Raw genomic sequence first — 23429 nt, forward strand, 5'->3', positions numbered from 1 at the left:
GTGTGGTTTGGGCGTAACGTCAAATAAACCAATCAGAAGGCTATCCAACATTCCCTTTAAACGTAAGGGCGCAAGTTCCATGGCGGGTTGCTATTATTATGACGGATTTGACAGGCGCACGCCAGGAGCGGTTCACAGCCGAGGAGACCGACGTTCTTGTAAGGGCAGTCAAAGACAGAGAAGTTGTTTTGTATGGGGATAGGAGAAACCCGCCCAAATCAGCGTCGGTTAAACAGGCGTGAGAGGAAATAGACGCAATTGTCTCATCAGCTGCGACAAGCACTACAATGATGTCAGGAGACAGGGGGATCCCAAGCTTGCCAGCATAAATCGGGCACGCCGGGCACACAGGAGGACATTGCTGCGTCCACCCTCACAGCTGAAGGGGTTTGGGGGCTTTGAAATCGGACACAAGAAACGCAAGCAAGGTCCAACCCCAAAGTACAAATCAAGTTCACATACATGAAGGTTTCTTATGAAAACGTTTTAATTATTATTTAGATAAAATAAACGTAATACAGCCACACAACAAACTTATGAAAATATTTTAATCGTTATTTGCATGATAATTGTTTAACACTGCCACACAAAATAAATAAAAACTATCACCACAATGCTCACCACTATGATTTCCCTTATCTCATGTATTAATATTTTTTATTGTAACAATTTATGATTTAATGATTTCCCTTATCTTATATTTTTTATTGTAACAATTAATGATTTGCAAAAATAACTGTTGCATCTGTGTAGATTAGATATAAGCAATGCGCGTTGTGCACGCTATACATTATGGCCAAGCATGCGCCCTTAAAATAGCATAATGAACCACGCGCAACGCGCCACTGACCTTAGACTAGTTTTTTTTTGTTAGTAGCGCAATTGTTTTTTGAAACTGCAAAAAAGCATAAGAGATGGTTTGCGCCGGGGCACGCCTCCTTTTTTGCGCTGAACCGCCCAGGGAGCGGAAGTTCATTCCCTAGTTTGCTGTGTAACCCGCTGTGCGCCAGTGCAAAATACGAAATGATACATGCATCACTGACAAAGTCAATTGCGCTGGGTGCAAGATAGGGCCCTAAGTGTTTAAGAAAAAAGAAATCTTATTTCACAAATTTTTTCTCACCCCATTGGCAGATCATTTTGCTTGTTTTAAGGACTATTTCATTTAAATTGTAAATTAATTTGTCTTAAAACTAGACTCATTTACTTAGGTCATTTTGCTCAAGTAAAAGCATCTTAATTTAAGTATTTTTAGATATTTCTACTGAAAACAACACAAAAAACTAAGTAAGAAAGTCATTTTTTGCATTGTTGAACGTTTAACTAAAACTGTGTATTGTTATTTTTTCCAGCGTTTTCTTGGGGAGATAATTGAGTTCCCTTATCATGCACTTTTAACACTAGAACGGCCACCAGCAGTCATTTTAACTGCAACATTTAAACTTATGCTTTGCAAAAAATTATTTTCAAGAAAAAAATTCGTAGTATTTTTTTCTTGTTCTCAGTAAAAATATCTAAAAATTCTTAAATTAATGCAGATGCCGCGCGGCCGCGGAAAAGTCACAATAAGTTAACGTTGTCAGCAGGATGAAGATTAAGTAAATGAAGCCTAGCCTAGGTAAGACGACCTTATATATAAAGGACTTAAATCAGTGGCGCTGGGCATGGATAGAAGGAATAGGCAGAGACAAACAGCAAAGTTAAGAGAACCAGCCAGGTGTTTGCTGCTTTGACAAAACTGTCCGTTTCAAATCAGGCTATGCCAGTAATGTAATATCAGATTTCTCGTCGAGGTGAAATGCTGTCTCCCAATATCAATATAAAGTTGCGTTTGTGTCAAAACGTTTGTTTGCATTATTATTCTGTAATCACTTACGTTAACGCACGCATATGCGCGAATCGGATCCAACGTCATCCTGACGAACACACGCCTGTATTTGCTCCTCTTAATGGTTTGTGAATCTTGCGATTACAGAATAATATAATGACAAACAAAGACATTCATGGATCTGGTTTGCCCGTGTGCGTGTGTGAAACGCGTAGCTCGACTGTGCAAAAAGAACTATGCAAAAGACAAATGCATTTGACTGCCTTTCCAGAAAGTCACAACATTTGAATTAAGTAAGTATAATGTAACAGTATCCACTTTAAATTCAGTGTTCAAATGTTGTAATCAATAATTAATCTGTATTAAATGCCCCCACTAATTATTCTATAAATATTAAACATGTTTTGACCAATGGCAAATCTTATTTATCAAGTTGTGTAAGTGGCTTGTTTGCCTTATTATTATTACCATATGCAACCAAAGATTTTACTAAAAGGGCACAAATTTATTAACAAAAACATAAAAATCCTCATAGATCCAGTCACTTATTTTTACTCTCAAAATGCACCACACTGATATATTTACCTTTAAATGCACAAAGTGACTGATTTTGTTCAGTCTGATACAGTGGCAAGGCTATATAATGGTCAGGGTGGCACTTGCCCACGCAGATTGACGATTGGCCACTCAGATCTATCAATTTGGAGCTCAAATTATATTTCAACTGTATTTCATTTTATGTGTGTGTGTGTGTGTGTGTGTGTGTGTGTGTACCTGGTAATTATCACGTTGTGGGGACCAATTGTCCCCATAAAGATAGGAATACCAGTGTTTTTGTGACCTTGTGGGGACATTTTGATGTCCCCATGAGGAAACATGCTTATAAATCAAACAGAATGATGTTTATTGAAAATGTGAAGTATCAGAAGGGTTTCTGTGATGGTTGGGGTTAGGGACTGGGGTATGTAAGGGGAATAGAATATACAGTTTGTGTGGTATGTATAAAATGCATTACGTCTGTGGAATGTCCCCAAAAAACATGGAAACCAGAATGTGTGTGTGTGTGTGCGTGCATGCGTGCGTATGTATGTCGCCACATCATGGTAGGTGTGCCATATATTTTCCTGCTTTTTTTCCTTTCCCAGACAGCAGACGACTCTGGGCCGGATTGGCACCGGATCAGCGCCAGAGCTGTTGACTTCGGCACAGATCCAGAGCGGATCCGGCCCAGAGTCGTCTGCTGTCTGGGTTGCCAATCACACCTATGGCATATACATAACAGTGGACCAGCCTCTTTTAATGTTTGTTCCTCCTTTGAAATGTAAACAATGTACTCGAATCTCATCCACGCGTCAGCTCGTACAGTCTAAATGTTGCTCCATGCACAGAGGGCACATTTCACCGTGACAGCGCCACCCGGCACTCGTTGGCCAGTACAATCGACACTGACACAGTAGCCTATCTGTACAGATGTGAAGCTAATATTAATCCAAACAGTCGCTAAGTTCGGCTAAATGAGTCTAAAAGTCGCTAGATGTAGCAATAAGGTCGCTAAGTTGGCAAGCAACACAGTCACTGAGTTGGCAACACTGCTTCAGCCAATCCCCTTTTTTTAAGCAAGTAAGCCCCACCCACTGACTAACATTGAATTTGCATACAAGTTGAAAATAAAAATTAAAACGAAAATGAAAAACAGAACATGAAATTAAAACTGAACTTTACATTTTAATTTTGTCCCTATTATTGCTTGGGCATGAATAAAAAGCCTTTTAAAAATGTATTTAAAGATTCCTTTTCAAGCTTGCCTTTTTATTTTAATATTGTCAGTCTTGACTCAAGATTATATTGAAAATGAAATGTCAAATCATCAATTAAATTTTTCAATTTGGATGGAAAGATGCTTCATCACGTTAAAAACGAAATAATTTAATTTAATGTTTTAATTTGGGACATATTTTGCGATTTTATTTTATAATTTAATTAATTATTTTATAATTTAATTAATTCATTTTAAAAAAGACCAAAAAAACCTTCCATACAGGACGTCACTGTCAGCACAATCAGTCATTCATAGCGCCTCAGAAAATGAGAATATAAATGTGCTTAGAAAGACTTGCCCTAAATAACAGTCTAAACTAAAAAACATAAACGTTTACCTACTCTATAAAGGCACAACATGCGAAACATATTTACACGAGATAAAGAAAGAAAGAAAGAGAAGCCGCCATCAAATACATTTTGGGGCTGCTCCGTTGACTCAGCAAAGTGTGTTGAATGCGATTTTTACTTGATTTGTTTATTTGCAGCTAAATAACTAGGCGGTAGGTAGACTAAAGATTTAACGCATATGAAATGCACAAATGAAAAAGTGAGACTATTCGCTGTATTGCCATAGTTTCACCAACTTCTCTACCCAAAATAATTTTTTAAATAGTTTCTTAAGCTTGTAGCATTTAATAGTTCGCAGCTGATGTTCCTTTTGGAAAATATAATTAAAAACCTAACAACCATCAGTGTAATGATGTCTAATTATGTGAATATTTATTTTTTTTAATAAAAAAAATTGCCTAATGGAACACGGAGTGTATTGCAACTTTTTACAGATATTTAGTTATATAGACTGCAATGTACACAAGCTTTTATCAAAGTGATGGCCCCTAGCGGAGTCAAAAGGGATAAGGTATAAGAGCACTCCAGACCAACCTCCTGAACGAATGACTTACAGAAGGGATACGTAAGAACGTTTCGGGAAACACGTACTAACGATAAGGTACAGCTTAAGGTACAACCTAAGAACGACGTAGAGCTAAGAAGGTTTCAGGGAACCCAGCCCCACTAATTGGCATATGAAAGGACAAACACAAAACAGCACAATTTTGCTCACACCTACAAAGTGGTAATTTAAACATGCTATAATAAACTATCAATATGGTATTTTGAGCTAGAACTTTACATACTCTGGGGACACCAAAGATTTATTTGACATCTTAAAAAAAAGTCTTGTGAAATTTTCGCTTTAAAATTATTAAAAATTCGACAAAACAAGCATAAAATATATGTATATATATATATATATATATATATATATATATATATATATATATATATATATATATATATATATATATATATGTATAGGTACAAACTGTACAGAAAAGAGTGCATATTAGTAACTAAAAGCTACATGTTGTACCAAATACATTATATATAAATTCTGTATAGGATTTACTCTTTAATGTTTTGTTTTTAACAGAGCCAACATTATCTCCTCGAACAGGCTATGGTAAGGCATAACATAGTGACAAGCTATGCACCCAGAATGTTGCAGGAAATTTTGCTATTTAATATTATCTATTGAATTGTGTCTAAATATCCTAACTGTGCCCCTTATTTGTATTCCTTGATTCATATTCGTTGGTTTTGTGAACAGTTTATTTTTAAAATGAAGGATAAATTAAATTGAATCCCCACTCACAAAAAAATATTTCTTACTGGTTGTTTAAATTACTTTATCAGAATGTTAAATAAGATGTTAAGAAGCAACACAAATCATGAACATTTTGAAAATGATCCATTGAAATTTCTCATATGTGCCTAAATATGCTAAATGTGCCACTTATTTGTATTTCTTTTGTGATTCATGTTTCAGGTAGTAGACATTACACTCTAAAAAAACAAACAGTGCTATATAGCACCAAAACTGTTGATTTGAATCGTAACCATAGAAGAACCGTTTTTAGTGCCATATAGCACAAGTGAAGCACCGGTAAAGCACCTGTGTAGAACCATATAGGTGCCATATAGCACCACTATAGCACCACATTTGGTTCTACATAGCACTATGTGGTTCTACACAGGTGCTTCACCGGAACTATATGGCACTAAAAACGGTTCTTCTATGATTACGAGCAAAGAACCACTTTTGGTGCTATATAGCACCGTTTGTTTTTAGAGTGTACGGTATGCCATATTTGTTGATTTTTTTACACCTTTTATTCTTATTTTATTTATTTGGCATGTGTTTTGCAAACTCTGTCAGAAATAGCTACAAAACTGTACATTTTCTGTCGCTGCTAAGGTTCCACCTTTACAGGTATACAAAACATAACACAATGTTGTACCTTTTGGGGTACATTACTGTACCCTAAGGATCTATTGCGTACCTTTACCACAAAATTGCTACTTAAGGTACACAATAGATCCTTTGGTTATAATATTTTACCCCAAAAGGATAACATTTCAATTTAATGTATACCCATAAATGTACAAAAATTAACCAAAAGAAAAGGTGCAATTTTGTTCCACTAAAAAGGAAGTCATCTGAATCATTTTTATAAAATGGTGACAATTCATCTATTAAGAATGTTAGATGGAATTTTGTTATTTTAAGATTAATCATTGAAATGTGCCTAAATATCCCCTTTTATGTGCCCTTTTATTTGTATTTCTTTCTTCATTCATAAAGTTATTCATCCAAGGAGTTCAGGTATGCCAATTTTGTTTGTTTTTGTACACATTTTATTCTTATTTTATGTATTTGGTATGTCTAGTGTGTGTTGCAAATGAAGGATAAATGAAATTGTATCCTTACTCAGAAAAAAAATTATTATTGCTGCTTGTTCAAATGACTTTAAAATCTAAAATCTTCAAAAAAAAACCTCCTAAAAACTTTGTCTCAAATTAATGTTTAAACTAAATTGGTAAAAATTAAGTTATCTTAATCGTTTTGTGTTGGGACTTCATTATTAATAATTTATTCATAAAATGTTATCAATCCATGTACTAAGAATTCTTAATTAATTTTGGATCAAGTTATTTTAATATTGTCTATTGAAATTCCTCATATGTGCCTAAATATGCTAAATGTGCCACTTATTTGTATTTCTTTCTTGATTCATGTTTCAGGCTATAGACATTACGGTATGCCATATTTGTAGATTTTTTTTACACCTTTTATTCTTATTTTATTTATTTGGCATGTGTTTTGCAAACTCTGTCAGAAAAAGCTACAAAACTGTACATTTTCTGTCGCTGCTAAGGTTCTACCTTTACCGGTATACAAAACATAACACAATGTTGTATCTTTTGGGGTACATTACTGTACCCTAAGGATCTATTGTGTACCTTTACCCTAAAATTTAACCAGTACAAAATTGCTCCTTAAGGTACACAATAGATCCTTTGGTTATAGTGTTTTGCCCGAAAAGGATAACATTTCAATTTATTGTATACCCATAAATGTACAAAAATTAACAAAAAGAAAAGGTGCAGTTTTGTTGCCCTAAAAAGGAAGTCATCTTAATCATATTCATAAAATGGTGACAATTCATCTATTAAGAATGTTATTTAGTTATTTTAAGATTATTCATTGAAATGTGCCTAAATATCCCCTTTTATGTGCCCTTTTATTTGTATTTCTTTCTTGGTTCATAAATTTGGTCTTCCAGTTCATCAAGGCTTTGACGGTATGCCATTTTTGTTTGTTTTTGTACACATTTTATTCTTATTTTATTTATTTGGCATGTCTAGTGTGTGTTGCAAATGAAGGATAAATGAAATTGTATCCTTACTCAGAAAAATTGCTGCTTGTTCAAATGACTTTAAAATCTAAAATCTTCAAACCAAAAACAACTCCTAAAAATGTTTCAACTAAATTGGTAAAAATTAAGTTATCTTAATCATTTTGTGTTGGGACTTCATTATTAATAATTTATTCATAAAATGATAACAATTCATGTACTAAGAATTCTTAATTAATTTTGCATCAATTTATTTAAATATTGTCTATTGAAATTCCTCATATGTGCCTAAATAGGCTAAATGTGCCACTTATTTGTATTTCTTATGTGATTTATGTTTCAGATCTCGCAATATATGACGGTATGCCATATTTGTAGATTTTTTTACACCTTTTATTGTTATTTTTTTTTTTGGAATGTGTGTTGCAAACTCTGTCATAAAAAGCTACAAAACTGTAAATTTTCTGTCGCTACTAAGGTTCCACCTTTACAGGTATACTAAACATAACACAATGTTGTACCTTTTTAGGGTACCTTAAGGATATTGTATCTTTAAAGGTACAGTTAAATGTTTTGTACCCCTAAAATTTAACTGCTACAAAATTTCTCCTTAAGGTACACAATAGGTCATTTGGGTATAATATTGTACCACAAAATGTATAACATTTTAAAGCGACTGAAAAGGTGCAGATTTGTACCTTTTTGTACCTTTTCTCAAATTAATGTCATCATGTTTAAACTACAAGGAAGTCATCATAATCTTAATTGTTTCATTTTGGGATTCATTATTACAGTTTTTCTCGGTTGCTTAAACACATTTATTGAAACTATGCTTCATATTCTCAAAACAGTAAACACAATATCATAACGCCTCACACAATACTCCAAAGATCATATTTTTAGATCAAAATGAAGCTCTACACTGAAAACCATTCACTCTTACTGAAAAACCAACATTTTCCCTCAGACATCACACACAAGCTTTCAAAAACACACACACTACAACATAGTATTACACACTGTTGCAATAAATTTAAAACAATATATTCAAAACTGGTAAGTTGCTTGTGGTTCTCCCCCTCAAAAACCTTTTCATATGACCAAAAAAGACACAATCAATGTATGCATTAGCACATTTTTATTCATTCATGTGCTACACAGCACAACTGTAAAACATAAAAAAAAATATTCCGCCTCAACATCCCGTCTTTGTTCTGGGTCAGGCCAGAGAATCTCATCCACATCACACGCTATCTTGCCTGATCCAGTGGCGGTTCTAGACAAATTTCACTAGGGGGGCCAAGGAGGGGCCAGTGTTTTACCAGAGGGGCACATAAAAAATGGCAAGAAATTATATTTAAAGATACAGTCTAAAAACAAACGGTGCTATATAGCACCAAAAGTGGTTCTTTGCTCGTAATCATAGAAGAACCGTTTTTAGTGCCATATAGCACCGGTGAAGCACCTGTGTAGAACCATATAGTGCTATGTAGAACCAAATGTGGTGCTATAGTGGTGCTATATGGCACCTATATGGTTCTACACATATATGGCACTAAAAACGGTTCTTCTATGGTTACGATTCAAATCAACAGTTTTGGTGCTATATAGCACCGTTTGTTTTTTTAGAGTGTAATAGGGGTGGTTACAGGAATTAGTTTACAGTTTTTTACAATTGCTATGACACTTTTTTCAATACTTTTAACAAATTTTCTAAACTCTTAACACACCAACACACCTAAAACACACAACTGGCAAAACAATTAATTTTATCCTCAAAATCACACATTGTAAACTAAACTCTTACACTGTTTACAAAAACACTGTAAACATGTTTCAGAATCAACAAGTTATACCAGATCACCAACACATGTTCTCTTCCAACAGAAACATTTAGTCAATCATAACACAATGTCAAGAAAAACACAAACATAAGATGGAAAAACAAAAGCTGCATAAGTTTATGTGTAAGTCTGTCCTTATACAATAGACAGTAGATTGTATTGATTATAGACTGAGTTTTGCACTGCAGTTTCTTTTGAAAACTTGGTTATATTTTTGTTTAGTTGGGTTTAGTAAATGCATTCATTATGTTTGTTTTGCTGCAGCAATTCAAGACAAAAATTAATCATTCAGCTTAGAGTATGTTTTATGAAAAAAGTAGAATTGTTGCAGTAAAGACTTTACAGTATTTACAACAGGACATTACTGCAAGATAACAAACATATTCAATATTACTTCCTTTTACAGTAAAAAGTAAAAAAAATACAAACAGAAAAAGCCACTGAAGAATAAAGCAAAAAAGAAAATCTCATCCTCTAAGCTATTGCGTTTTACTGTATTTGGCCACATGTTCTCATTCACATCACACCTGATATCTACTAAGAATCTTTTGCCATGTCTTATCCATCCCTGACAGTGTTCAGGTGTAATGTAATGTCTGGGAATGCACCATCTATTGCATCCAGGTGGGACTTGAGGAAAACTGTCCTGTTGGTCTTCCGTTGACTTGTGCAGACATATATCTTTTTTTTGTGTGTTGCTCATATTGTTCCTTTTCCACACAAGACCAACCTATAGAGGCCCTCCTTTACACTATTGTATACTATATAGTCATGCAATTGAAAGAACTTGAGTTTGTTTCCTAGGTGGGAATCAGCTGTGATTTGTATATGTGCATTGGTACAATAAGTTGTTTTTCAATCCCAATGGAATAAAATACAGGGGATATGTTTATGCTTCAATTCATCATATAAATAGCTGTTTACTTTGACTATAAGTGAGGTTTAGCACATTATGTTATCTGTTTTGACATGCTGTGTGAAAGCATTTGTAAATTTGACATTTAAAATCTATTGTTTTGGTCTTGTTTGAGCTTGTCTGTAAAAGAAGTTAAAGCATCTTAAATTTGTGTTAATTGTATGCATTTTGTGTTAAACCAACAAGAAATGTGTTAATAGTATAGCTTACATAGGTGGATGTAGTGCTAACTGTGTTAAGAGTTTTGAAAACTTGTTAAAAGTATTGAAAAATCTGTCATAGCAATCGTAAAAAACTGTAAGACAGGACAAGGCCTTATAGTTTAATTGGGAAATATAACTAGTTTTAACAAACATGCCTAAATACATTACTTGTGTCCATTTTGAAGCAAAACAAAAGGCACTGGTGTATTTTAAGATATGGCATTGCAAGTTGTTTTCAGTTTGGACAGCTTTTACATTTATTTTAGTCTAGGACTAGTCTAATCCCTTTCCGGGAAACTGCCCCGTAAACTTTATTTTACTTTACAATCATATAAATATGTATTTAATACAAGAGTGAGTGCAGGTGCAAAAGGGGAGCTTGGCTCTTTTCTATAGCCCCCCAACCGATAATCATGCGAGCCTACTCAATAAACTTTATGAAATGCAAACTTTTATAAAGACAAACGTTTGTTTTAGTTTACATATAAACACACATTGCTAGACAGTTGGGGACCACAATCTAGGCAGTATTTAAAATATTTATTTTAAATTGTAAACATTTTTATATGTAACATTTAATTAAATTCCTCCAATTGTATGCACGTATATGTATGAGCATAATTACAGCGCTTTTTATGTGTAAACTTTAAAAAGTTAGCGAGATGTTGGTTTTACTGGTTGTTGATGAGTAACAGCTGTGAATGATCACCGCGCTTAAGCAGCCACGTCACAGGAGAAAAAGTGAACAATGTCAAGTCAGCTAGAGTCCTTACCAGCGCCCAAACCTTCATACACATTCTCAACATCGGGAGATTGGGAACAAATTCGCCGAGCATCACCCGCAGCCGGCTACAGTGATTGGGAGCGCCGCTCTAATTTGCCCGTGTAGAACGTTGCGTGGCATTAGTTCCGCTTTTGGCGCTCGCGTGTAAAATCTAAATAAATTTATACTTTTTTATTTGGTCAGCACGGGGTGGCCACAGGGGTGGCCAGGGACATGTCTACAGAGGCACGGGCCACCCATGGCCTCCGTGTAGAACCGCCACTGGCCTGATCCACCCCTGGTATTCATCTACTGATATGTCTATCTGTATGCAAGGCAATTTTATGCGTTTCTTTATTTTAGTATAATCCAACAGTGTATGCACACTAAAGTTACTGTACAGAGCAGTCTTACTGTAAGTACATCTATCTGTTTTCCTCCTTGAAGCCTCTGAAGATGAAGGCAACGGTGAAGCCACTCAAATTAGGCTTTACTCGTTGCTCAGCCTCTCTCATAGTCATATCATGGACAAGGACATGGTCAGCTAGATTGGCTCGAATTTCATCTGAGACTGCTTGTCACCTTGCCCTATGTCGCCTTCCTCCTCTTTCCCCATGTCCTCCTCCTCTTCCTCCTCCTTCACCATGTCCTCTTTTACCACGTCCTCCTCCTCTTCCTCTATGGGTATAAACGCTTCTGGTTTATGCATTTATATTCACACAATTCCTACAAAGTATGTTTTACATTATATAATACATTCTTTGAGAATTTATACTTAAAATTTTTGACTGAAAATGTCACGCTGGAATTGCTCTTTACTTAGTCAAGACTCATGAATGAAAATGTACAATACTGTCTTGAACAAAAAATTATTTAATGCATTATTACTTTTGTGAAAGGAGATGCTAGATAAAATGAAACAGTTGTTGTTTTCATGGCTTTTTACAAAATAACATTGGTGTATTTTACTATACTGATTATTTGAATCATTTATTAATCCAATTATTTCAAAACACATTATATAACTTGTCCTCCTTTAGATGATTTTAAAAGTGAGGCTGACGCTGGTGTGTATGAAAATCCATGAACTTTGATTTTGTCTTAAATCTGCTAAATTTGTTAATGTTTTGTTGTTCATAGATTATAAACCTCCGAAGAGGGTACCTTCTCGATCAGGTGAGTGTAAGATCTCTCAGACATTATGCAATATAGAATCTAATATCATAATTACCCCATTTAGACCGGACAATGAAACAAGTATTTTCTGAATTCTTATTGTATTATTCAGTCCTACAGTATGTATTGCTTGTAATTATTTACTGTTTAAGTATAATGAACTTTAGTGGACTTAAAATCAACTGGAAAAAGTTTCTTGCCAAATGAAAGAAATCAGGTCTGAAGGGGTTAAGAGATTGGTTTTTGTTTTCTTTTACAGCAGTTCGCAATAATCGGTTCCTGCTGCCTGCTGATGGTCAGCCGAAACCGCTTTGTTTTGATGTCCCTATTCCTCACAAACTAAAATTGCTACAGGATTCTGCTTTAGGTCAGACATTCATACATATTTACATGAAGAGTTTGGTTCCAAAACGTGATTAACGCCAAAATTACAACCAAAATTAATATTGTATCTGGTCAGTATTAAAAAGTAAATTCTTAATTTTACGCAAAGTCCGATATTCCCTGTGTTATTCTGTCCTCTTATCTCCCTTTTTTCCCAAAACGTGATCAATGCCAGTTCCCTTTCAGTCGGTCACGACGCGACGTCTCCGTTCCATTCCTTCAGGGAATGAGGGTTACATATGTAACCGAGACGTTCTCCTTCTCTGCAGAATGCAATAAATCCGCTCAACAAATCACAGAGCACCATTTCACGCACTGTAAACAACAATGGCGGCGTGTCAAATACACACAGAATCCTACGTTTCCTCATTTACTTTGTACTTCGTTGTCAACAAACAAACAAAAACAAAATAATACTTTGGATGGTATTGATAAATATGGTGGCTAACACATTGACCTCAGGGAATCTTATGAAAAACGTTACATTATTTTACTCAAAGTCAACAAAAATCAAGCAGGATCAAAACATTTTACAGCTGATTGCTGTCAAAACAGTTCAGTGGCGACGTACCAAGGATGACAGCAGGAATGACAGCGTTCTTAATATGACAAAATAAGTGTTCATTATTGCCATTAATGTTTCTTTTTTTAGTCAGTGGTATACCATTAGTCAACTAAATGAATTTAACATGGTAGTGATGAATGCACATTTATATATCGATTCAATAGAATTATAGCATTTTGAAAAAAATACTTGTACTGGTTTACACAAACCAGTTTTTTTAACTATAGATTAGAATTTTTATCTTATTACAACTTAATGATGCTATGTGAAAGTTTGTAACAGAAAATAGTGGTTTTTCACTTTCTTGGTTATAGTAAAACACATTTTTACAGAAATCAGTCAAAATGGATTTATTGCGTTTTGGAACCAAATTCTTCATATACAGTATCTCTTTTATAAATGAAATGGGCATTATTTGTATATCGGTTAAAAAAAATAAGAATGTCAAATGTCATAATGTAAGTCAAAACACATTAAATAAATGTCCACATTTAATCATTATTTCAAAAATGATATTTAATGAATCAAAATAAAAGTTTTCTTGTCCTGTATTAACCACGCTTTTTCCCAAAACTAATAATGAAAATAATAATACCAATATCAGTAATAATAATAATAATAATAGTTAATGAAGATCTGGGCTGCGTTTCCCGATAACGTTGACTCTTAGTGCGCTACGAAGACACTTAAGTTAAACCTTAACTACAGGTTTACCTTTTCTAGGCGTGTTTCCCGAACTGTACCTTAGCGGGTTTCTTAAGGTATACTTTCTTACGTACGACGTTACCAGGTGCTGTCCATGGCGATGGTGCTGAATAGGTTGATATCGATTGCTCGACAATCAATTGTTCACTTTATGTAATAGGTACTTTACTCTGCGTTATCAGAGAGCGGTGTTATTTATTAAAGAAACATTTCAGAAATAGTTCAAGTTACATTTATTAGGAATATCTGGTAAAAATATTTCAAATTGCAAACAACTAAATATAAACCATGTATATTTTATTTTATATCAAACCCGTGCAAAACTCGCAACTTCATGTCCAAAAGTATAATGCATAAACTGGTCCAATGCATCCATTATTCCTTCACTTTAAAGGATAATTTATATTAGGGGTTCCCAATAAATGCATTGCACAGGGAAATAAGGTGGGTCGTGCAAGTCACCTGGCTTGGCATTACACTTAAAATATAAAAAAACAAATTGTTGTTCATTAGTTCACGCGTTTATGTGTTTGGACACTGCGCAAGCAGCGCGTTTACAATGCGGATAACGCTTAATGGACGCATTTCTGGAGCCACGCCTGTCTGTTTACCTTAAATATAACATAAAATATATATTATATGATATATAAATATATAGTATGATTGTTTTAGGTTTAAGCTTTGATTAGTTTTAATGTGGAAAATTTGTTGACCTTATACAAGCAATTATCAAGTGGAGCATTTTCTTTTTAATGTTTATAAAGAATATGGCATGCAGTTGCCTCAAAGTTATAAAACATTAAAAAAACTTCGATGCAAAGTCGAATCAACATCAATAATAATATTTAGGAAAATCAACAATTATGATTTCGTGATGAATGTGCTCCCGTGGCATGCAATTTTTTAACTTGATTTGTTTTATTTGCATCTAAAATAGCCGGTAAACTAAAGATTTAACGGATATGAAATGCTCAACTGAAATAGTAAGATTCGCTGTATAGCTGCCTGCCATAGTTTCACCAACTCCTCCACCCAAAATCTTTTTTTAATAGTTTCTTTAGCCTGTAATAATAGTTCACAGCTGATGTTCCTTTGGAAAAAAATATAAAAAATCTAACAACCATCCAGTGTTGGGGTAGTTACTCAAAAAATGTAATTAGTTACTAGTTACTAGTTACTTCTTTAAATTGTAATGAGATTACTTTACTAGTTACTGCATTTGAAAAGTAACTTCACTACTTTACTTTACTTTCCTTTTTCTTAATTTACCACATAGATACAAGGACATGGTTTAGACGGGGTCGGCTGATGATGAGTGACTACTTTAAATGACCGGCCAGGGCTCTACAATAACTTTTTGCACTGGTTGCACTGGTGCGCCTAACATTTTTTCTTAGGTGCACCAGCACAAAAGTTAGGTGCACCCTAATTCTTGACCCCATCGGATTTATAGTTCGCCCAAAAATTAAAATTCTGTATAATTTACTCACTCTCATGTTGTTACAAACCTGTATAAATGTCTTTGTTCTGGTGAACATGAATGAAAATATTTTGAGGAATGTTTGTAACCAAACCATTCATGAGCCAAATTCACTTCAATAGTATTATTTTTTTCATACTATAGAAGTGAATGGGGCTCATGCTTGGTTTGGTTATTAACATTTCTCAAAATATGTTGCTTCGTGTTTATCAGAACAAAGAAATCCACACAGGTTTGTAACAAAATGAGGGAGAGTCAATGATGACAGAACTTTTTATTTTTGGGTGAACTGTCCCTTTAACACCGCAAGTTAGGCTATTTTATAATTTTCATGTTGTCATTCCATTATACGAGTCATGCACAGTCCTGTTTGATAACCCGCATCCGCGCGATTAAAATAACAGTTGACCCGTTATCCGACATCAGCATCAATTTATTTCATACCGTTTTACATAAAGTTTGCGACCGGCCGCACCGCAAATCGTGATGTAAGTAGAAACCTTTAAAGTTCTTCATGCAGAACATTGACAGAAATAAGCACACGACCATGAATGTATAAATATATTATCATTTAATGTGAAACTTTGTGAGGGTCGGCAGATTGACAGCTGAGCGGACAGCAGTGTTTGAACACTCATAAGCGCTGCGCTTATATTTATTATTACCTTATAAATTGATGATATGATTGCAGTGATTCCAAAGGGATGTCCAAAAAAACTCAAGTAGAATGTTAAATGTTTAAAGTTTAATGTCTCTTTCTCGCTGCCCTGTGTAAACCCACGCGGGTGATGGCATGAAACGCGTGAGGAGCTTGCATTTTGCATTACCTTAAATTACCTTAAATTATGGTCATACAAATAAAAGTAAAACAACATTCAAAACTGTAATGTTTACATTTATTTATGTAAAGTAACACTCGCAATAATAACAAAACATTGTGCTATTTTAAATAGGTAAAAAGTGTTTTGTGCTGCATCGGTTTGGGAGCACGTCACACAAAAAATAAACTCATATAGGCTAGGCTACTTTTGAATTCGTTTTGTTGATTTGCTAATTATTTAAGTGAAACACATTTAATATAGGCTTATTTATTTTATTATTTTTTCACCAAAGAAAGACGTAATCATCACGTTCTATTCATTTTAATGCTTTTTGCGCATAAACTAAACCCTTGGGGGAATTATTTATAAATGAATCAACAACGCAAATCAAGGAATTAACTTATTTCTCTATTTAAGACAGTCTGGCAAGGCGGTAACAGCGATTCATGAAACACCGAAAAATTTATAGGATTAGATTTGGAAGTAAGATTATGAAGAAAACAGCGGTCCTGACTCCTGGCTTTTTTCTATAAATTGGGCGCACGCGACATTGCTGTTCGGGTTACGTTCAAATAATTTTCTTTAAAAGAATTATGCTCTGGGTCTGACTCGATTGAGGTTCATTAACTTACCTAATTCCGTCTTCGGGTTCGGACCTCTCGATCCCTGACCGGTAAATTAAGCAGGATCTTTCGCCACAAGTGTTGTATTGCCATGCTGGGCTTACAAATGCTCAGACAGGTTGTTCATCGCGTTGTCAGCAGTTGAAAGACACTTGTCGTGTGGGTATAGTGTGCATTTCACATGAATATTTTTGTACTTTCTAGCAATACGCTGAAAGTAATGTGAATATCGCCCCAGTGGCTGAAACCCTCCGTCTTTATTTCCCGCTCCCCTTTGCACCAGCAGCTACGTCAAATCAATCTCTATGGCAACGGCACACGTACAGGGACACGCATGCACGCACCACTTAAACAGACAGAACTTTACACCCAGGCAAACACTGCTTGGGTAACGCAGGAAAGCGCGTTCCTATAGTCTAGTAAAGTAGTGTAGTTACCAATATTATTAGTGTAATGCGTTACTTTACTTCGTTACCCAAAAAAGTAATATAGTTACTGTAATCCGTTACTTTGTAACTCGTTACCCCCAACACTGCAACCATCAGTGTAATAATGTCTAATTATGTGAATGTTTTATTCTTTAAATAAATAAAAAATGCCTAATTTAACACGGAGTGTACTTCAACTTTTTTTTTTTAAAACAGATATTTAGTTATATAGACTGCAATCTACACAAGCTTTTATCACAGTCATGGCCCCTAGCGGAGTCAAGTGGGATAAGTTATAGCTAAGATTGCTCCAGACCAACCTTCCGAACGAACGACTTACAGAAGTGATACGTAACTAAGAACATTTCGGGAAACACGTATTAACGATAAGGTACAGCTTAAGGTACAACTTAAGAACGACGTAGAGCTAAGAAGGTTTCGGGGAACGCAGCCCAGCTCTGTTTTATGGTTTTCTTGTCATGATGACAAAAAGCTTCTTGTATATTGAAAACGCCACTCTTAATTTGCATTTGTAATGTTTTGCAAATGCAAATCGGAAAACAAAACGCTTAAGATAAAACCAGCTACTGATTTTTAAATATTAGGGTTAAACATTAGCACAATAACTTATCTTTACTGTGGTATTTTGTGTACGTCTTAGGGTTCTCTATGAATGGAAAGTCTTGGGGATCTAAAACTGGATTCCAACAAATCACCATTCATTACAAAACAAACCATCACCTGACAATAAATACAAACTCTATTAATTATAATGATGGCCAGAATAATGTTCAGTATCTGTGGGGCCAGGAACCTTCCCAACATGATCATGAGGGGTAAATACTACAGCAGTTTCACCCAAATAAGTGTTTTACTAAATATTCAGTTTTCTATTTTCAGTCTATGAAGAGGTATTATAATGACTTTATCTCAACAGTATCATATTGATTCTGCGGGACAATGAAATGGATGTTACGATTGGAAGTATCCGTGTTGTTATTGTACTTCATAAGAAACGTAAGGATGTGTTTCTGTGGCCTGCGGTTTGGCAACAACCAAAAAATGTCACTTTGTCAGGTATTTTAGGTAAGAAGGTAACACAGTGTGTAAATAATTACACATTAACATTCAAACACAACATGTATGAATATAACCAAAATGTCTGTGATCTAATCACAATATCTGTGGATAATATTTAAGGAAAAGACAAAATTTCGTATGAGGAGATTCAAGAGTCAACTCTAAAGATAATGGACAATGATGTGAAAGCGTCATGGTACGTAAATATTCATGTGTTTTTATATGTTGTCATTTACTTATCTAATAAATTAATGTATCTGCTAATTGTAGGGTTGAAATGACAGACTACAGAATTGCTTCAGCTCCAGTCGTCAGATGTTGGCTTGTGCCGTTCCAGGCTGTGATGAACGGAGAGATTTCTGATTTTACTGTGACTCACATGTAGAGTTTACAGCATTTGTATGTGATATAATACAGAGAATACTTTAACCATTTACCTCTTTGCTCCTCAAAATCTGCTTGATTTTATCAATGTGCTTATCTGTCTTCATTCTGAAGTCAAACCAATGCCTCTTGCAGTTTGACACATATTTTACTGTATTCACAAAATCACAATAAAATCTAGTAAGCATTAATGTGCTCCAGCCATCTGTGTGATGTTTGCTGGAGTTTTATAGATGTACTACTGTAAATCTCTAGCAATATTATATAGGTTTACATTGGTTAAATTAAATATGAGGAGCTCAAATGCAAAAGCCACCTCTCCCAATACTGAGATTATGATATTAATGTTCTCGACACGTATTATACGTTCTTCAAATACTACTTTATCCCAGCCGCAGATCATTCAGAAATAACGTTTGTTGGCAGAATTCAATAAGAGTCTGAAAATTAATTGGTTGTGCATCTGAACTCTTACGACAATACTTGTACTTTTTGTTGCAGGCCAAAATATGCATGACTTGGATATAAAACATATATACTGTAGGACATACTGTATGCATTAACAATATCACCCCTTCTCACAGCAGGGTTAAGAATTATTATAAATCAAATCAAAGTGATTCATGAATTAAAGTTTAGCATTTGATGTTGTGTTTGAGTCTGCCGATACACAGACAAATTATATATGTGACATTATCTCAGTGCTCTGTCCTTTGCCCCTATGTTTTATACTGATCTCATCATGCACTGTAATCTTGAGTTCCCTTTCAGTCAAATTCGAAACCACTTCGCGGTGACCTATCTGCTTTGAGAAAATATTAAAACGCCAATGATCTTGGCATGCAGATATTTGAACCATGCAGAGCGTTTCGTGTGGGATCATGTTCCATCTGTGAGAACATGTCTCTTGTGGATCTGCGCAGCCGGGTGGCGTTTCTCTTTGAAGGGCTGCCGAGGCAGTCGGGATCGAATAGACACCACCTCCACCTCCCGAGCCGCCTTGTTTGAATGACTGGTACTTTGGGTCTGCCAGAACAACGCACTCTCAACCGCCACTTCCTGTCTTCCCCAAGCTGCACAATGAGCTGACGAAGTCATGGAAAACCCTGTTTTCATCTCGGAGTCGACCATTTCAGTCATCACTCCTCACCTCCCTCGACGGCGGGGCCGCTAAGGGTTATGTCGGTATCCCGACTGTGGAGCGGCCGGTCTCGATGAAGTTGTGTCCGGCCGGTGTGGCTGCCACCTGGAGGGATCGACCAACCCTTCCCTCACGGGCCTGTAGACACTCTTCGTCTCTAACGGAGTGTGCTTACAGAGCCTGTGGGGAGGCAACCTCTGCCCTGCACGCTATGGCCTTGCTTCATGTTCATCAGGCCAAGGCACTGAGAGACCTGCATGGGGGAGGTCACGATTTGGCAGCCTTTGAAGAGCTGAAGAGCCACGGACCTGGCGCAACGAGCGACCAAGGTCACCACACGCGCCGTTGGATGTGCGATGTCCACCCTGGTGGTCCAGGAATGCCATCTCTGGCTGTAGGAGCAGGGGAGCAGGACAAGTAAAACTTCTCAATGCTCCGGTGTCCCAGGCCGGCCTCTTCTGCGAGACTGTCGAGACCTTTGCTCAGCAGTTCTCGGCCGCCCAAAAGCAAACTGAGGCCATTGCTCACATCATGCCGTGTCACAGCAAAGCTACACCTGGTCCGTCGATGCCGGCCCCTCAGTCTGCCTCTCGTTGAGGGTGCCCTGCGGCCACCCTGTTTCTCTCTGGGCCACTTCTTCAAGAAAACGAGGAACCGGTCGTCAGCAGCCAGCCCCGCCCGCTCGGAGAAAAGAGAAAATTCAGTGGGTCCTGAGACAAGCAACCTGGAGATGGTCGGGATCGTTCTTTGGGAGATTGTGAAGGCACCACTCCACCCACCGGAGGAGGGCCGGGTAGGGAATCCTTGGATTTATTTCATTTTCTTGTTCAGGCAGCACCAACGAAACCACAAAAAGACCGAATTCCTTTTCCTTCTCCAGGTCTCTAGAGGTATGTGGGAGATACAAACGGGCACAAAAGCCTATGTTCTCCCCCTCCCTCTTTTGCCAGCGAGTGTGTCTCAGCGGCCAGGACTCACACAACGGAGTCTCTCCAGCTCAGCCACTCATTCCCAGACACATATTATGTGGTTCAGTTTGCCCGGCGCCCTCCCAAATTTGCGGGTATTTGCTTCACTATGGTGAAAGCTTCAGATGCGCACGTACTCCGTGCCAAGATCGCTGTCTTGCTGGCAAAGGACGGGATCGAGCCGGTCCCTCCAGCTGAGATGAAGTCTGGGTATTACAGCCCTTATTTCATTGTACCCAAGAAAAGCGGCGGCTTGCGACCGATCCTGGACCTGCGTTCGCTGAATCGAGCCCTTCACAAGCTGCCATTCAAAATGCTGACGCACAAAAGTATATTTCATTGCGTCCGTCATCTCCTCATCTGGAGTCAGAAGAATCTGAGGTCTCATTGTGCCATTCATATCTCGGGGTCGCTCAATACAGCGGCAGACGCGCTTTCACGAGCAGCGCGCCCTGGCGAGTGGCAACTCCACCCCCAGTCAGTTCAGCTGATTTGGAAACGTTTCGGCAGAGCGCAGATAGATCTGTTTGCATCTCCAGAGACAACCCATTGTTGTCGGTTTTATTCATTGACCGAGGGAATGTTCGGCGTGGACGCACTGGCACACAGCTGGCTGCGGGGAATGCGCAAATATGCGTTCCCCCAGTGAGCCTTATCACACAGACGCTGTGCAAAGTCAGGGAGGACTAGGACAGCATTCTGTTAGTTGCACCGTACTGGACAACCAACAACTGGTTTCCAGAACTCATGCTCCTCGCGACAGCGCCTCCCTGAGGAAAGACCTTCTTTCTCAAGAAGGGGGCACATTATGGCACCCTGATCCCAATCTCCGGAACACTATTTTTGCAGCACGAGCGCCGTCTACGAGACAGGCTTACGTGCTTAAATGGAACCTGTTTGTTGACTGGTGTACTTCTTAACGAGAAGATCCCCGAGAATGCCCCATCAGAGTCGTGTTGTTAAATTTCCAGCACTGTTTGGAGAAAAGGCTGTCACCCTCTACTATTAAAGTAGATATTGCGTTGATATCCTCTCACCACGCTCCAATAGACGGTAGATCAGTGGGTCAGCACGATCTGGTCATTAGGTTTTGAAGAGTTGCTCGAAGGCTGAATCCTTCGCGCCCTCCATCTATTCCTCCTTGGGACCTGTCCGTGGTGGTGAAAGCCTTACAGGACGCCCCATTTGAGCCTCTGCACTCTGTGAGTTTTAAGTTTCTTACAATGAAAACTCTAACTTGCATTGGCTTCTGTCAAGAAGATAGGGGACCTTCATGCATTTTCTGTCAACGATTCGTGCCTTCAGTTTGGACCTGCTGAATCCAGAGTAACACTGAGACCCATGTCCGGCTACATGCCTAAAGTTCCCACCACTCCTTTTAAAGATCAGGTGGTGAACTTGCAAGCGCTGCCTTTGGAGGAGGCAGACCCAACCATGGCTTTGTTATTTCCTGTACGTGCACTATGTGTGTATGTGGATCGAACTAGAAGCTTTGTTACGGTGGTCAGGAGAAAGGAAAAGCTGTCATCAAGCAGAGGATGTCTCATTGGATTGTAGACACTATTGCCCTTGCTTATGAAAGACAGGGTATTCCTTGCCCCTTTAACCTAAGAGCACACTCTACGAGAAGTGTTGCATCAGCTTGGGCATTGGCTCGTGGTTTCTCGCTAACAGACATCTGTAGAGCTGCTGGTTGGGCAACACCTAATATGTTCAATAGATTTTATAGTGTTCGTATTGAGCCGGTATCCTCTCTGGTTCTTTCCTCAAACCAGTAAGAACACCGAAGGTCGGCTCGTTTGCTGGCTTGCAGCGTCTGTTTTGGTGCTGCACATTTGCACCACTATGGAAGGCCTTTAGTGCAAAAACGTCACAAAAACTGTTTTTGTTCTCCTCCACCGCCTTAAGGGCTGATATTGCGGAGCTATTTCTTAAATGTATTTCAGGGACGTGCACAGGGGGTTGCTCAGGTTGCCCGGGCAACTGTCCATATGCCCTTCTCAACTCAAGTTGCCCTTCCGTGGTGGAAAAAATAAATTGTAGTTTTACTTCGTTTTGTGGCGTTCCTTCGTTACTGTATTTTAATTAATTACGAAATGTGTCTTTTATTTTTAATTGCCGTCTCGTGTTTCTGGGGCATTCGCGAATTAATGACTCGTTTGAGTCAATTCCTTACAAAGTAATGCAAATAAGTCAGTCTTTTGAGTCGTTTCTTTACAAAGCAAAAGGGACAAACGTTTTTAATTGGTTCGTGAATCAGTTCGAACGAATTGTTCAGATCGCTGCAAAAACTGAATTGCCTGATGCTGTTTTACTCGTAGCCTATGTAGAAACACGCAGGATATAAACAATGTTGGGTGACGTGGATATGAATTTACCAATCTTTTAACTAAAAGCAAAACTTCACACATGTACCCGCCATTATATACACACGACCTGTTCGTCGTCAGACATAGTTAAACGCGTGCAGCCTCCAGAAGCATTGTAGCACAGATTGAAGAAAATCAATCGATGATATTTTGGCGTGCAGGGGAAAACCCCCTTCCGATACTCTGCCACTGGGACATCTGATTCGCTGTATACTGTACTGTATGATGTAAG

The 23429-nt window shown here is 37.3% G+C and overlaps 1 protein-coding gene and 1 long non-coding RNA gene across 3 annotated transcripts in view; both read left to right on the plus strand.

Annotated features, from left to right (window-relative positions):
• LOC129427223 (inter-alpha-trypsin inhibitor heavy chain H3) overlaps positions 1-18910 on the plus strand; it is a 36447-nt gene extending 17537 nt beyond the window's left edge. The window contains exons 16-21 of one of the 2 annotated variants that reach the window (XM_073876292.1): positions 12214-12249; positions 12509-12616; positions 17917-18091; positions 18193-18341; positions 18456-18531; positions 18606-18910. In XM_073876292.1, the coding sequence (XP_073732393.1) occupies positions 12214-12249; positions 12509-12616; positions 17917-18091; positions 18193-18341; positions 18456-18531; positions 18606-18720 (659 nt within the window). In that variant the 3' untranslated portion in view covers positions 18721-18910. Of the gene's footprint in view, positions 1-5081; positions 5178-12213; positions 12250-12508; positions 12617-17916; positions 18092-18192; positions 18342-18455; positions 18532-18605 lie in introns of those variants that run through there. The other variant, XM_073876294.1, reaches the window with a different exon arrangement.
• Positions 6005-7407, plus strand: LOC141369510 (uncharacterized). The gene is made up of 2 exons (XR_012373276.1): positions 6005-6748; positions 7276-7407. It is a non-coding gene; the product is annotated as an uncharacterized lncRNA (long non-coding RNA).
• Positions 18911-23429: the final 4519 nt, after the last annotated feature.

Source organism: Misgurnus anguillicaudatus, chromosome 14 (assembly GCF_027580225.2).
Source record: "Misgurnus anguillicaudatus chromosome 14, ASM2758022v2, whole genome shotgun sequence".
Taxonomy (NCBI): domain Eukaryota; kingdom Metazoa; phylum Chordata; class Actinopteri; order Cypriniformes; family Cobitidae; genus Misgurnus; species Misgurnus anguillicaudatus.